At 42.5% G+C, this 16,026-nt stretch overlaps 3 protein-coding genes across 11 annotated transcripts in view; 2 read left to right on the forward strand and 1 right to left on the reverse strand.

Annotated features, from left to right (window-relative positions):
- The window catches only part of Rg (A kinase anchor protein rugose), a 322,382-nt gene extending 309,715 nt beyond the window's left edge, over positions 1-12,667 (reverse strand). For 6 of the 7 annotated variants that reach the window (XM_076910991.1, XM_076910982.1, XM_076910990.1 and 3 more), the window contains exon 1: positions 12,284-12,667. In XM_076910991.1, coding sequence (XP_076767106.1) covers positions 12,284-12,442 — 159 coding nt within the window. In that variant the 5' untranslated portion in view covers positions 12,443-12,667. The remainder of the gene's footprint in view (positions 1-12,283) is intronic. The other variant, XM_076910988.1, reaches the window with a different exon arrangement.
- The window catches only part of LOC143433623 (deoxycytidylate deaminase), a 38,365-nt gene continuing 32,462 nt past the window's right edge, over positions 10,124-16,026 (forward strand). For both annotated transcript variants that reach the window (XM_076911059.1, XM_076911058.1), the window contains exon 1: positions 10,124-10,127. The gene's annotated coding sequence lies outside the window, so the exon portion shown is untranslated. The remainder of the gene's footprint in view (positions 10,128-16,026) is intronic.
- On the forward strand, positions 13,539-16,025 carry Septin2 (septin 2). Of its 2 annotated transcripts, none has more exons than XM_076910916.1 (8): positions 13,539-13,696; positions 13,975-14,092; positions 14,199-14,535; positions 14,624-14,735; positions 14,815-15,007; positions 15,106-15,233; positions 15,352-15,477; positions 15,564-16,025. In XM_076910916.1, exons 1-8 carry the CDS (start codon positions 13,667-13,669, stop codon positions 15,735-15,737), a joined length of 1,218 nt encoding a protein of 405 aa, XP_076767031.1. In that variant the 5' UTR covers positions 13,539-13,666; the 3' UTR covers positions 15,738-16,025. The 2 variants fall into 2 exon arrangements, with proteins under 2 accessions (XP_076767031.1, XP_076767030.1); XM_076910915.1 differs by having other exon boundaries at positions 13,540-13,696; positions 15,304-15,477.

Genomic DNA, 16,026 nt, shown 5'->3' on the forward strand with positions numbered 1-16,026 from the left:
ATAGCTTTTAACGAAAGTGCAAGTTGCAAGTGTTATTGAGCTTGTCTGTGATAAAACCTCAGCCGGTCCCAGGTGGCTTAAAAATCGAGTCGTTCACTGTTGGTAGTTCGCTGAACGTACGACCGTGCGAAGAGTTTTCAACGTTTTTAGATTTTCAACTTTCCTCTGTTTACAGTTTAGGAGCACGTCAGAGGCACGACGCTAATAGTGTTATTTTTAGATCACTCCTAATCTGATCAATTAGTACATGCCTCCACTCGAAACGTCGCACGATGCAATTACCATTAACCCAGTAATTAAATACAACTCCGATATCGCTTTCATCTGTGCTGTTTCAATCAGTAACACCCGCTGCCACCGAAACTTTCGTAAATTCGAGGCAAACGAAAAACCTCGAATCCGCGGAGTCAAGCCCAAAGACACAAGCTTCTTGTGTTATTTCATAGAAAGAAAAAGAAACATTCTAGCAGCGTACACTTTGCTGGATCAAAGCCAGCCACTTCCATCGATGCGCCGATATGAATCTCTGCGGTTTTTAGGAAAAGGGAAGAGCGTTACGCGCGTCCCTCGAGCAGCTTCTCAGCTGACAACGCGAGACAGTCAAATAAACAGCTAATTCCGTTTCTGAGATAGACTCGAGGAAAGAGAGCGGCGGTAACAAGTTCTCCGTTCGCCGTTGGAACAATATTTTCGGTCCATCCGGGTGTCGGTGTAAAATGCGGTCGAAAAATTTGTCTCCCGAGTCGTTGGCCTTAAGCGGCAGAAAATTCCGGATCGTGGACCGAGTGCACGTGGCGCGTTGCCAAAAATTTCGATCGTTACAGCGCTATTACTCAACGTGCTCCTCCAGCGAGAGAGTTTCACGGCTGCAAGTATCTCCGACGGCATTTACAATTCAACCGAATTGTTTCGATCGTCAGAGAACCGCAGGAAAAAATTTTTCTCCCGTTTCCAATTTTTTTACGTTATCTTCTTTCGGTGGGGGAACAAAAAATGGTATCGAAATTGCGGCTGTTTTTTTATCGTATTAAAATAATTCACTTAAACCAGATCAATCCGTAGCTACGATGTTTCGCACTCCTCTAACCCGTAAGAGTTTTTCCATCTACCTGAAAGGAACCTTGCCCAACTCTTGCATATCCACTGCGAAATTCTACAAAACTTTCATGGCAATTTGTAATAAAAACTTTCCGCTGCTAAACAGTATTTTTCGCGAGAACGTCGAAGCCACTGTGCCTCGACGAAACGAACTTTCCAGCACGAGCTGCTTTATGAACATTTCTTTTGTTTCGAAAAATTTTCCGTAGCAAGGGCAAAAAATTTGAATTCTGTCAGTGAGAACGGACTGTTAAAACGAATACTTTTGAATTTTAATGAACGTTATTCTCACTGAAGGAAGATGATCGAAATTAAATTCCACGTTAAAGATAAATTACGCGTTTCATCTCGATCGGTGATCAAACATTTGAAATACAAATACGACATGTTCCCGAGCACCTCGACGAATGCACTAGACAGCTGTGAACAGCGCGGAACGACAAAATAGGTGACCTAATGAGATCATGCACGGGATGCGAGCTGGCTGTGCACCGAATCAAGAGATACCGTGCCTGCTATTTGCACAGCGAGATTAACGCGATTAAGCATGTCGTATCGATGGCAATTTCGCTTATCGCGGCAATTTTTCTCTCGCGACGAGATACGACAGCGCCCGGCTGCGTTTCGCCCGAACGTTCAATCTAGATTTCAAAGAACAAAAGAAACAGAAGACAACTTGGGAATTCCACGATAAGTGAAATATTAAAAAGGAGGAGAGTGCATCCTGGTCGATCGATAAAGCCAGCTTATTATCATCGCGCCTTTGTTCCTCGCGTTTCATTTGAAATTGTAATAAAAGGTGAAGGTAATAGCGTTTCAGCGAACATTTCAGGTAAATTTAATGTATCGTTCTGCATCGCTTTGTCTTTGAATGGCTGTTTGTTTGTAATGCTGCATAATAATATGACTCTATATAGCTAAATGTGTGAGAAAGTTTCAATAAATACCGGGTAATGATGGATCGAGTAACAATAGGGGATAATGATGGATCGATGTTCGGGGGCTGAACATTATAGCCTGTTATTCCTCGCACACACACTCATTAGAGAAAGTTTCTCTTAATTTCTAATTCCACAAATTTCGATTATTGCGTACCTGCTGATAATCAATTTACAAGCAGCTCAACGCTGCACAAAGAGCAGCCTATGTTAATCAATTCACGCAACTCCATCTCCATAACTCGGAAAAATCTAACCAACAGAACTCGCTCTGTTTCAAGAGAGATATATAATTTTTAAAAACAATTTTCCATGCGCACCACACCCTGTATAATACAAAACACCTGGTATTCGAGCGCGCCAAAGTTTGTCGGATCCTATCGAATCCAACGCTGCGGGTTGCCACAGTTCCCATTGGGAACCATCGTTAAATCGCAACTTTTATCAACCAGCATGTGTCGTCGCTTTAATTCCAACCTTGCGCGATACGCATTTCCCCTCAGCATCCATCCGCGGCTTCTAATCGCCATTTTCAACCCCTGACCTCCAAATTCTCTGGTAGATATGATTTGATAACGCAACTGGGTGTACAGGCTGACTGCGCGATCCGTACTCGCGTCGACGACGAGCGTATTTCGCGAATCTCGTCCAACCTGTTACCGTAGCCGCCGACGAATTCAACGAGTTAAGACGCGGTTATGTCATCGGTTGTCCCAGACGTTCAGCCGTCTGCGTAACGCGTTTCACTTGCCTCTATGGTATGGTTGCGTCACGAGTCGCGAGTAATTTTGTAATTGAAAGGAGAGACATGATTCCTGCAATCGCTTAGCGGCAGAAGAAACTTTGCGCAGATCCTGTGCAGTTTAACGATTGCATTTACAAAGGCTTGAAGTAACGAATGAAACGCTTATGGTTAAAATGAAACGATAGAAATCTGTTTGCGCGTGCAGTTTAATTGGACAGCGAACGAACGAGCCATGGGTTCGTGTCAAAAATTCATCGTTCTTACGACATCGGTGGAAGGGCTCGATTTACTCCCATCAGCCAGTCGTACATTAATTACTCCCACGTACATAACGTGACAAGGTTTCCGCGGGTGGCCGCCGCGTTAGTTTCGAATCGCTGCGAGGTTACAAACAATGAGAGCACGCAGTCGTTACAATGAGGACTAATTAGTAGGAGGGATTAAGGCACGCTGGATTATTACTAGGCGGCTGGTAATTAATCATCGTTTATTCAGCGACGCGCCAGCGTAACGATCGCGCGAACAGGGTATTCCAATTTGACCGCGTATTGAAATCAAATTTCCCGATATTAGGTTCTAACATGCGAAACGCGAATTCGAACGATCGCTCCTTTTTCTAAATATAATATAATGTAACTAAAACAATTCGCATCAGTATCCGTTACCATCTTTACCATCGCTAACGTATAATAAAGCTTCGAGTCCGACGAGTCGGAACGAGAACTGGAATCGAAAGAAAATACGAATGAAATAAAACGTGAACGTTAACAGAAATCGACGCGGTAGAGCGTTCCTCGTCTCTGGCTCTGTTTACCTGGCCGCTTTTTTTCCAACTCGCGACACGTGTTACAGCTCGCAAATATTTCCGGAGTGCTGCTGCTGCTGCTAGCAACGCGTTCGACGCTTCGAAACGAGCACCGGATCCGAAACTTGACAATCAAATACACGAGTAGGTCGCGGCTGCTATAGGGGTAGCGCGCGCGAAAGACACGGCACGCTACACACCCCCATATTCGTTCAACCTATAAATATCGAGATAAACGTCGCTAGAAAATGTTGGTCGGGTGCATGCCTCGGCTACTATGGTTACCAACCATGAACATTTCTCTCTCCGCGTTTCTGGTTTTTCCCTCTTTTTTTTCCGTGTTTTTTTTTTTTTTTTTATTTTGTTTCGTACAAATCGGTGGTTGCGTGGCCGAGTGAATAGCAGTCAATTTGTTGCGACCAATTACGGGGATTACCGACGCACCTGAACTACCTCGACAAGTTTAACTCACTAATTAGCTGAAGGGCTGAACGCGGGATTCGGACCCGGACTTTCTGGCTGTCGTAGTTTTGATTACGAGTGGAGGTGCTACGTAATGTTGCTGGATGGACGGATACTTTATCCGAGCCTGGTAGTTGTAATTTCTGGATTTCGAGCTTAATTAAGTCGTCGGCGTAATCTCGCGGCAAAGTTTGCTGAAATGTATAATACGCCAGAGATATCGCGCGTTAAATAGTTTGTACGATACGAAATTGTTTTCCTCTCGAACGTCATTTCGATCGGAAAGCATGCACTTTACATTACACGTTAATCCAGCTCGCTCCAATTGCCCTTTAATTGATAACCGAGAAAAACCACTGGGTTATACGGTGAACCCTAAATAACTGTACACGACTCGACACTGAGTGCATTTAGAAAGGCGATGTGATTTTCGCGCTTTGTCAATATAATCCTTGACGATTCACTTTGTAGCGATATAAGAATAAATTGAATTTAAGAGTCTGATTATCAATGACAATATCACTTGACGATAATTCTAAGAAAATTCAAGGAAACAAAGTACTCTTCGTCTGGTTGAATTCTAAGTATCTGGTTAAAATCTAAGCGTTGAAAGTTCGAAATAAATTTCACTGGCGGAACTTCTGCCAGGCCTGGAGAACTCCCAAGATTCAAATACACGTCTCGCGTCGACTGAAACATCGTCCCAACCATCCGCCTAAAGTGTTTCGTACTCCCAAAGCAATTTAATGAGCTCGGGATCTGCCTCAGAAATGCATCGAACAGCGGCACGACTCCTCTAGAGCCGTCGTTCCCACGAAATAATTTGTCCAGTCGACGACAAGAGAAATTGCACCGATCGGCTTTCCACCGAGCGACGCGACAATCACGAAAGAGATCGCTATCTTCGAATTATCGATCTCGTCGAGCTTCAACAATTATCGTTCGATCGCTGATCGAGCACCTGGTCCATTCGGAACGATCGCGTCAACGTTCCTTCCATCCGCCAGCGGCAAATAATGCGGATCCGATCGTCGAATTAATTACTCTCCCGCTCTGTCATTCGCATAAAATTGCTACCTCGACCCAAATAATTGTCAACGCAATAGTCGTTCGAGTTACGGAAATTGCGCTGACTGATTACGCGAACAATGCGTCGACGAGACCCGCGGAAGTTACAATGCTTCGATGAGGGAAAGGTAAGAGACGAACTAATTGTGGACGACTCCTTTATGCTATTAGATGCTGTTCTCTTTCAAGTGTGTATTAAATTATCATAGAATCAAGCGCTGAAGAGTATTGCTCGTACGAAGTACATTTCACCCGATAAGGTATCTTCGAAGGAGTCGTTCACTTCGACCACTAGGGAGGTTAAATATAAACTACTAATGACCCCCGCGTTGGGTGTATCTCGTTCGAGAAACTAGCAGGCACAAATCTGCAAGTCAGACGTGCCGATGTCAGATACGAGCGCGAAGGTAAGGTGGGTGGAAACCTTCAGAAAATTCGATGGTTCGTTAGCTTGACTAGCAGAAATAATATTTGAGAATTACTTAATCGTTCGATCGTAAATTAGATCTCCGAAAGAAGCGTTCAAAGTCGAAATTTCTTTAACAATTTCAAAACAACCTGCTCTTTTTTGCCTAATCATCGCACGAATTCAAAAGTTTGGTAGTCGAGCGACACTACGGACAATCGAGTCACGCCAACGCATAGTCAACGATCGATGAATACGCCTAACCGTTCCACGAAACGCGAACAGAAACGGACGACGACAATAGGCCACGAATTCCGTCGCCTGGTCTTGCAACACGTCGAATCTGCATTCCTATTTATATGGAAATTACCGAATCGCGCTTTTGTCCGATCAATTAACAACGAACGGTATCCACGGTGACGAAGGGACCGCGAATATTATCCGCAGAAGCCGTTCAAAATTCGTTAACGGAACGTAAAATCCATACGAACGTGTATTTCCATTGATTCCAAAATAACGAAAGAGAATTCTGCGCGGAATTACTTCCTTTTCCGTTTTAAACGCGTTATACGTTCTCGTGATGCATTGCAAACGACGGTTAAATATGGAAAGATCGTATCTGAATAAAATTCGCGTATATGGAGATCAGCAATACGAAGATGGTAGGAAAGATCGGTCGGATATCAGGTGCAGTGGAAGAGTGAAGTCATCAGGCCGACAGATGTAACGAATCGCACTTTGAAAATTAGTTTCGAAACTAAGCAACTATCGAGGGAACAGTTTCCTCGCGCTCGAGGGGTGCGGGATGAAAAATTTTCACTGCTACGAAGAAGATGAGGTTTAGACTGCGTTGCCTTGCAAAGTTGGATAATGCGGTGGAACGACATTAGTTTTACGAAATATCGGATGGAGTAATAACTCAACGTTTCATTATCAGAGAGATAAATAATAGTTGATGTTTCGTAATATTTATGCCACGCTATTTATCTTGCGAAACAGCCCGTAATAAAAATTTATCGATATTAAATAAACACTGTAGAGAAAACGTTAGCGACTCCAGCTCGTATCTTCCGTACAAGTAATTTCCCGCTGAATAATGCCCGCAATGTGGTTTTATTAACGAGACCAAAAATTCAGCGTCGTTGCTCACGTTCGCACTCGAAAAACCATATCCAGCGATATTCCTCGCGTGAATAGGCGAGCTTTCTCGTTCCTATACATTAATTATCAATCGCTAAAAAGCCTCGCCCACCCTCCCGCCATTTCTATCGCCGTACCATTAACCGACGCGCGCATTGTCCGCGTGATTAATTATGCGTGAAGGTAACAAAAGCCGATTGAACGGTGCACGGGTTACCAGCGTGAACGAATACACAGAGCACGATGGATAGATGGTGGCGTGTTATGGGAACGTGCAGACTGGACTGCGAGACGGTCTTCCAGAGATGCGAAATTGAAGTGGAGAACGGAGGTGTCGATGAGGGTTGGGCGAGGCCGATCGAAAGGGGGTTGTTTGTAGAATAGTTGCGCGAGGCCGGCGTAGAGGATAAACACTGAGGAGATTAGTCTGGCGGCAAGTTTAAGGTAAGGAATTTCAAGCACTTTATGAAATTAGTTTTGTAATCCTGCGGAGAAAGTAAACGTTAACCCCTTAACTGGTATTGGCGCCTGAGGGTGCTCGATCGACGCGATTGTTGCCTGTTTTATTACTCCAAAAGATTCTTTTCTACAAGCAATTAATTTGTAGATGGCCGTGTATGATTATAGCCAGCACTCCATTAACGTTAATCCTCCGTAATAGCGTACTACCGTTTACGTATCTTAACATCGGAAATAAAATTTCAACAAGTGGACGGATAACGCTTAGAGATTCAAATGACATTCTACCTTGAACGGGGAACAACGTGTACTATACTTTTCAAGTAATGGTAAGGCGTTACGTCGAAAGAATCACCTAATCTAATCTCGCCTTATTAACTTATCAACGTATCTACTATCGAACGAAAAACACGTTTCACTCGAACGCCTCGCGAACGTGTCACCCGTGCCGCTAACGCTCGGTTCGATAATCAGGGAAGGAGAACACGCATTTAACAGAACCACGAGAGGGGAGTGAAAAAAAAAAGGAGGAAAGAGCAACGGGTCGACCGACTAATTAGCCAATTCCGTTGCATCGCGTTGGCGGAAAGTAAACGGATAATCCTGCGGATGGAAAAACTCGAAACCGCTCTTTTCCACTTTATCAGTTACTTATGTAAATTCACCCGCCGAACGATGTGCATACGCGTTTGAAGCAAGGTTATCGTGCCCTCTGCTTAGCGATGAGATCGACCGTGCTCGAGTCAGCTAGTTCGAGCTTTTTACAGAAATAAGAAACGGGGTTTTTAGACTGACCCAAGTCCCATCTAAGTACGACTTATTAATAATCCAATCTACTCTCAACATTTACGATAGTTTGCTGCTCTCGATGCCGTACTCGAGCAAAATGGCAGCGCACAGATTCTGGAGTCTCGTGTAGCACTAGCGCAAACGCATTTCTCACTCGGTCGACAGCTTGCCTTCTCATTCCTCACTCGGTGGGTCGCATTTTGTCTGTATTGCCGTCACACGAGGCGCCAGAATCACCGAGACAATCTGTACGTTTATATATAATAACCGCAGTATGTAAGTTTCAATCTTCGAGCATCACTTTTACTGCATTCGATTCGTTCAAGCTCCACGGGACATGCGAGTACATTTTCGAACCCTTGTTCAGGCTTCAAACCAGCTTGCGCGAAACATCTGAATGTTTCGTAGCAAGTGTAATCGATTAAATATCACTTCTGATGACCGTGTATCGTTCGAATTCCACGGGGTGACAATTTTTTACTAAAATTCATTTATATTCGTCGGGGTACATACTAAATTTGATCCCATCTCCACCTTAAGCGGTGAAAAGCGACGAGTTCGCGCGTTCGCTGATAAAGACGTCGACGTCGCGCGCAATAACGTCGCGAAATTTCTTATTAGACGATTCCAGCAGCGTTGGTTCAAGGATAACAGTATTGTATGCGCACGCTGCACCGCGGAAATACACCGCCCCGAAGTAATTAGACGATAAGGTGCCTCGAACGCCGTGTATCTACGGACTAGCTGTTGGTTTCAAATACTGCGAGCGTTATGTAACATTGGAATTATTTCGATCGTTCACTCTCTGATATTACAATGATCTTAAATCGCCATTGTGATTTATATCGAGAGTGAAACACCTTCTCCTCTAAAAAAAATTATTAATTTCTTTGATATTTTTATTTCAATCGAACAAAAGTGGAGTTGAAGCAAATCCGCTGCGAAGGAACAATAATTTGAAAAGTAACAAGCAAAAAGGAATTGAAACTCGCGCCTGGTGTAACGCATAAATCGTGCTCGCCTCTCTAAATATATCTGGAAACACCTATACCCATAAATTTCCACGCACCGCCATTGAATCATCGCACGCACCTTCAAAATCAATCTTGCCCACCCCTGAAACCTCGCGGAAACCACCCGCTGTATTTCGTTCATCTCGCCGCACGCAATCGTCTTCCATCCAGTTTCGTTGTTCATTACGACACGATCTCCACGAAACGAAACGCACACCGATACTCCGTCGTGTCAAGCTAATTCCATACATTCGACATACCACGAATCGTTCGCATATTTATCATTTACTTAACTACTACACACCTCGCGCTAACTTTCCACAATTCATGCAAGACTATCCATTATCGTTCCCTCAACGAACCTCCACACTTCGCTCGCTTCGCTTTTTAATATCTCTGTCTTTCGATGTTAATCCCTGCTATGCGAATGAAGTTACGTAACGACAGAAAATCCCTAATTCACGCTGATAACAATGCGCCTACTGTTACCGCTATTCAAAGTGCTGCAGTCATTTTTAATGTCTGGGTAATACCATCGTCGTCAGATTCAAAGTGTTCATTTAAGACCTAGCCATATTTCCCCCAGTGGCTATGATTACCCGGCAGATGATTAATGCCTGTCGTTCGACGAGTGATGAATGTCTTCGACCGTCTTTAGATACGGTCGATGGGGACTCTATCGCAATCGTCGATGGTGCTAATCGATTCACGGCCAAAGCTGAGCTGTGCAAACAGTGCGAACTAGTCGCTGATGGATCCGTGCGTCTCTCAGGCGTGCAGCTTGCGGTGGAAGATCAATGGAAAACAACTCGAATCGGCTAATTCGTCGAGTAACGGCGTCGGAAAAGCGGCGCGATCGTAACTCCGTGTAACAGCGCGATGGCGGACATTAATCGCTGCCACGTGGAACGTATTTGCCTTCGACAGTTCCGGTACGACCACGCTTGTCCGCGTACTCGCAGTATTAACTCGTTCCACGAAATTTCGTCACGCTAAATACGCCATTTACGTGTACGATATTTACTGATTTGTTCATATTGTATTTCGATGTTTCAAGTTAACGTTACATCGTCGCTTTATCGACTGAAATAGATAAAGGTAACCTCGTCGAGAACTTCTTTCATCCTTGTAAATTTAAGTGGAACATTTTTTAATCACCTCGTCGTAACGTACGCGTAACAGGAAAAGTTTGAAGGAAAGGACAGACGAAATCCAGTGGCCTTAAAAGAAATAACACAAATAACAGAACACGCTAGCATATAAATTAACTTTCCAAGGTCGTACAGCTCCAACGAACTTATCCAATTATCCTATCTGTTATCCGTGCGACGTAACAGTATGATTAAAACAAATCTCATTTAAATCCGTGAAAGTCTAGGTTTCTGATGAATAACCATTTTATATTTCAGCGCCAGGAATTAGCATTTCGACGGAAGTTCGTCCAAATAGAGATACGAATAGAGTTCTGCTTAATAAGCGCGCATGCACATACCTCGAACGTTAGAGAAACGCGGAAAGAAGGTTTCAGGGTTGAGAATAATCGCGTCTACGTTTACGGAACGCGTACGTATCGAAGCGACGGAATTTTGGCTGGAGGAATGAAGGCTCGAACGCGAGCCTGGAAATTTTAACGAGCGTCCCACGCGGGAACGGCGCGCGGCGATCTCGCCTCGTTGATAAACGTGTTTTTCTACGTGGCGCGAGCGACGGATAGCTCGCTACGAGCCGAATAACCCGTACGGGTAAGAACAATATCGGGTACGCGACAACGCTGACGTGTAAACAGTGGTTACGTGGCGTCGGGGCCGCTGTGAAAATGCACGATTGAACGTGATAAAAGCGCGATCGTAAACATCGTGGTTACGTTTTCCACGATCGCTGTATTTCACCACGGGTTATTCCTCGCCCTTTACCCAACGCGACGCTTATCCGCCCGTGAATAGTCGACTGCGGATATTTCCGCGCGCGGACTTATACGCACCTTTACCTACGATTGAAGGAACGAAAGCTAAATGGAGATTTGTTACGCCCTTTAAATGTTATGACGCGCATTTTGCTCCGACCACTTTGCATATTTTCCGCGCACGCCATGTGGGCAGCGGCAATTTTGCATAAATCCATAAACATTCGCAGTCCGGCGTCTGGGTGCTTGCGAATTTGTCAATTGGTTCAATTTGTAGCGGCGATACGTAAATATTAGTGATATTAACAATTGAAAATGGTATTTATCTATTATTCAAGAAATCGATGGAGTGTAAATTTGAAAGCCTCTGTCCCGGAAAGCCTGACGAGATAACGTTCTACGGTTAAACCTGTCGATGCCTGCTTCACGTGCGACGTACGGTTTCTTATCGGTTTAAATCAATTCGTTTTATCTGATTCGTTGATTAGAAATTAAGCAACCGAGTGATAAGGAATTTGACATTTACTGCAATTCTATTACACATTATGTATTTATTCAGTTATGTATTGACGGCAATTCAATTTGATCCTACCATGTAATAGAATAAACTATATTCTGTTAAAAAGAGAACAAGTGTCGAAATATCCCCAAGGTATAATATAGTGCGTCAGTGGGAATTGAAAACACCATGTGACATAGATGTCACGTACCTGTACAATGATATTTTTGAACTCTTAATAGTCTTCTGTATATACCAACGTTTTCTCATCGTGCTACCATTATTCTACTATTATCAGTTTACCGTTAACTATTTTATTTACAATAAACTATTACTACCACTAACACGAAAGATAGTAGCCGTCCATAAGCTTCCTATTTTCAGTCAAATAAAATCCTCTCACAGACCGTAGAGATGTATTTACAATAAGTAAACACACCACGAGCTCTAACCAGCGAAGGTAAATCGCGTGATAGGTGGTCCAAGGTTCAAATCGTGGAAACGAATCGGTAACACCGAACGACGTGCAGCGTTAGAATTACAAAGACGCAGATAGCGCGATAAGTAGTCACGTAATAAGAACGTAACACCTAGAGATCTACGAAAAAGAGCAAAACCTCGAACGAGAGACGGTGTACTGGAAAATTTGGCCTGACGTTTCGGCACGATTTTCAGGTTAACGCCGAGCCCGGTCGTGCGTTTCGAAAAAGAAGCGTCGTGTCTGCCCTTTAATTGACTCCCGCGGCTCCCATCACCGTCGACTACCCGATCGTGCGACGAAGTAGCTGGGTAAACGCGCAATAACACCGTGCGTGCTCGCGTAGCCGATCTGTCGCGGCACCGTTTGACAGCTCGCGGTTGACAGATTTCGTCGGATGTCGCGGAATCGGCGGGAATGGCCGTGAAACGTACGGTCCGCCGCGGCGGACGTACGAACGGAAATTCAAGGTCCACTCACCAGATGAAGCACGGTGTTGACAACTTCCCGATTCGTCACCTGTCCCACTTCGATCAGCCCGATCAGCACGGCGAATTTCAGGCTGTCGTTCATCGCCATCGCCACCACCTCCTCCGGCCGTTTAATGTCACTGAACGGTGGACTTTTCATGTCCGCCATCGCGACGGTTGTCTAACCAAACGACGCGTATCCCTCGCGAGGAGAATCTACGATAGTTTACACAGATACCGTCTTATGAACGAGAGCTTTTACCCGTCACATGATAATACAACACAAATTGATCTGCCATGTTAGAAAGTAGACACTGTTATGAGGAGCCTGCCAGCACGGCAACGCGAAACACCCTAGTGGCGCGGCCGCAGTACCGACACAAACTGAGCCAGTAAATTCCTGCCCGACGCGCGGCGTACGCGCCGATCTTGGGTAGGGGGGGAGTATCGGCGCGATTTACGAATCCGCTACGACACAAACACGCGTAATTGTACGAATAAATCTGCGGTCGGGGATGGCAAAATGTATCGTTTCATTCTCGTCTATGTGTCCTCGCTGCGCGTTTACAACGCGAACAATGCGACGACGCTAATGAGCCGACTGTATTTGAATTAATAACTACGCTTCGTAAACACTTATTTTATTCTTAAAATATTTAAACTTTTTACGGTTAAGTAGTATCAGGAGATTAGACGCATTACGTTTTATCACAATACGCATATGGCGGAGAACGTATGGAATGTGCACTTTAAATATAACTTGATTATTTCTCTCACTGTTATAAACTTCTCACGAGAAAGTTTAGCTTGACGTGCGAGAAATGTGAATGTGATTGAATTTAACTGATATTTCACTTCTTTTTAAACTTCTATAAGGATTAATAGCGATAATTAGTTTAGCACGTGTGATCTTTAAGACTGCCGAAACGCAACTGATGGGAGAACGCGCGACGGGAATGGCGGAATATTCAAATCAATCAATTATATGTTATCGACTCCGTAACCGCGTGTTACTGTATTCACCATGAAATGTAACACCAAATATGATATGATTTTCAGCGTGTTCTAATTATTAATTATTTTAACACTTATTATTTCTTTTCCCTCTCGCACACACACGTCTATCAATAATACTATCGATTATTTCCGATAATCTGGATGAATCAATTTGTAGTAATTATTGCGATGTACGTATAAATATTTATATTACACATTATACGATCACTTCAGTATATAACGGAACAACCTCAAGGAAATTCCTGACATATTTGATCCCACTTTACCTTCAATGAATAAACATTACAGATTATAATGAATTACGGCGCGTACGTGTACGGTACTACTGGGAACTAACTACTGTGTATGAGTAACGCACGCGTCACTAGTAGTAAAAATGGCGTCGGCGGACGTTGAGCGTGCCAAGGTAAGTGTCATTTCTTGAATTTTATGTATGTATTAAGTCGCACCTGTCGCTTCTTCCTGTTAGAGAAGGTCACTGAAATATCACTTTTTCATTTGTATACATAAGTTTGATACTTCAATGATATACGCGTAGTGTTTATAGCCTGAAGGGCGTTGGTTCTCTATTCTGTCATAACAACAGTACTCTCAACGAGGCGTTATCGTTCCGTATATGGCTAGTACTGCTAATTTCCGGCCGACTTGCTCTTGCTAACACTTATGGCTATTTGGTATTTTCAGTTGGAATCCACCATACGTAATTTGAAATTGTCTGGTCATGTTGGATTCGACAGTCTTCCAGATCAATTGGTGAATAAATCCGTTCAGAATGGATTTCTATTTAATATCCTCTGCATTGGTAGGAAAAACACTTTGCCACCTTTTAATCTATTCCTGCTTGAAAGTTTGAAGCAAATTAATATAAAATATTAAACCGATTTTAATCATGCTTATACTTGTAACAGGTGAAACTGGTCTTGGAAAATCCACTCTTATGGATTCCCTTTTCAATACAAGTTTCGAATCTACGCCGAGCCCACATAATTTACCCTCTGTAAAACTCAAAGCCCATACCTATGAGTTACAAGAGAGCAATGTTAGATTAAAGCTTACCATTGTCGATACAGTTGGTTACGGGGACCAAATTAACAAAGAAGATAGCTTTAAAGCTGTGGTTGATTACATAGATGCCCAATTTGAGGCATATTTACAGGAAGAGTTAAAGATAAAGCGATCTTTAGCAACTTACCACGATAGCCGTACTCATGTTTGTCTATATTTCATTTGTCCGACTGGACACGGGTAAATATTGAATGTAACATATGTTTTGCTAAAAATACTTAGTACATACCAATTTTATTAACACATTTTTTTATTAATTGTCTCATAGATTAAAGTCAATTGATCTAGTCTGTATGAAGAAACTCGACACCAAAGTCAATATTATACCAATTATTGCTAAAGCTGACACAATATCAAAGACAGAATTACAAAAGTTTAAGGTATGATATAAAAATTATCATTATGTATAAATACTGTTATTTGATATCCCATACTTATTTCATTTCCTCTATGTTTCAGACTAAAATTATATCTGAACTACATAATAATGGAGTTCATATCTATCAATTCCCTACCGACGATGAAAGTGTAGCAGAAGTGAACACAAGTATGAACGCCCATGTACCTTTTGCCGTAGTTGGTAGCACAGATTTTGTTCGGGTTGGAAATAAAATGATGCGTTCTCGCCAGTATCCTTGGGGTACAGTACAAGGTAGGTTAGATTAAGTAAACTTTAAAAACATATTTGTTCAGTTGTGCAGGATTACAATATTGCATGTCTTTATTAATGTTGTATCCTTTCTTTTATAGTGGAGAACGAATCTCATTGTGATTTCGTTAAATTACGTGAAATGTTAATAAGGACAAATATGGAAGACATGAGAGAAAAAACACACTGCCGCCATTATGAACTGTACCGGAAAAAGCGATTGGAGCAGGTAATTAATTCTACAAAATAGTAATTTCGGGTAATTTCAATATACACTTTTACATAATCGTAATTTTTAGATGGGATTCAGCGACGTTGATAGTGAAAATAAACCAGTCAGTTTTCAGCAAACCTGCGAAGCAAAGAGGTCCATCCACTTGCAAGAGCTCCAGCAGAAGGAGGATGAAATGCGGCAAATGTTCGTTGCGCGAGTAAAAGAAAAAGAGGCTGAATTAAAGGAAGCAGAGAAAGAAGTAAAAAATTATTATTACTTTAATTATTGGATTATAGAACTATAACAATGATAACTAATAACTTCATTTATTTATGTACCTTCCAGCTTCACAACAAATTCGATAAGCTGAAAAAAGATCATACCGAAGAGAAGAAAAAATTGGAGGAAAGCAGGAAGAAGCTCGAGGACGATATCTTGGAATTCAATAAGCGAAAAACTCAATTCGCCCAACAGCCTCAGCATCACACGTTGACTTTAGGTAAAAGCAAGAAAAAATAATTAAACATTCACAATTGATGGTACGATAAATACGACGCCTCATTTTTATACTTCTATACGTATGAGTATTATTATTTTAATCACTTGATTGTAATTAAATTATTCAACGTTCCCAAACGTTGTAACATCAATTGTACCCTTATGCATTTCTTTAATAATTGTAGATTTTACTTGTATCAGACTGATTATTGTGAGAGAAACGTGATGTTTACCAAATTTAATTTACTTTTTTTTGTATTAACATATGCACCTTTAAAAGAATAAAGATATACATTTGTTACTTACAAAT

The sequence above is a fragment of the Xylocopa sonorina genome, chromosome 3 (assembly GCF_050948175.1).
Source record: "Xylocopa sonorina isolate GNS202 chromosome 3, iyXylSono1_principal, whole genome shotgun sequence".
NCBI lineage: Eukaryota > Metazoa > Arthropoda > Insecta > Hymenoptera > Apidae > Xylocopa > Xylocopa sonorina.

Excerpts from the sequence above, each read along its gene's own strand:
- Septin2 (XM_076910915.1), top strand. The coding sequence starts at position 13,667 with ATGGCGTCGGCGGACGTTGAGCGTGCCAAG. Across the intron at positions 13,697-13,974 it reads CGGACGTTGAGCGTGCCAAG|TTGGAATCCACCATACGTAA; the intron begins GTAAGTGTCATT and ends TGGTATTTTCAG. Across the intron at positions 14,736-14,814 it reads CAGAATTACAAAAGTTTAAG|ACTAAAATTATATCTGAACT; the intron begins GTATGATATAAA and ends TCTATGTTTCAG.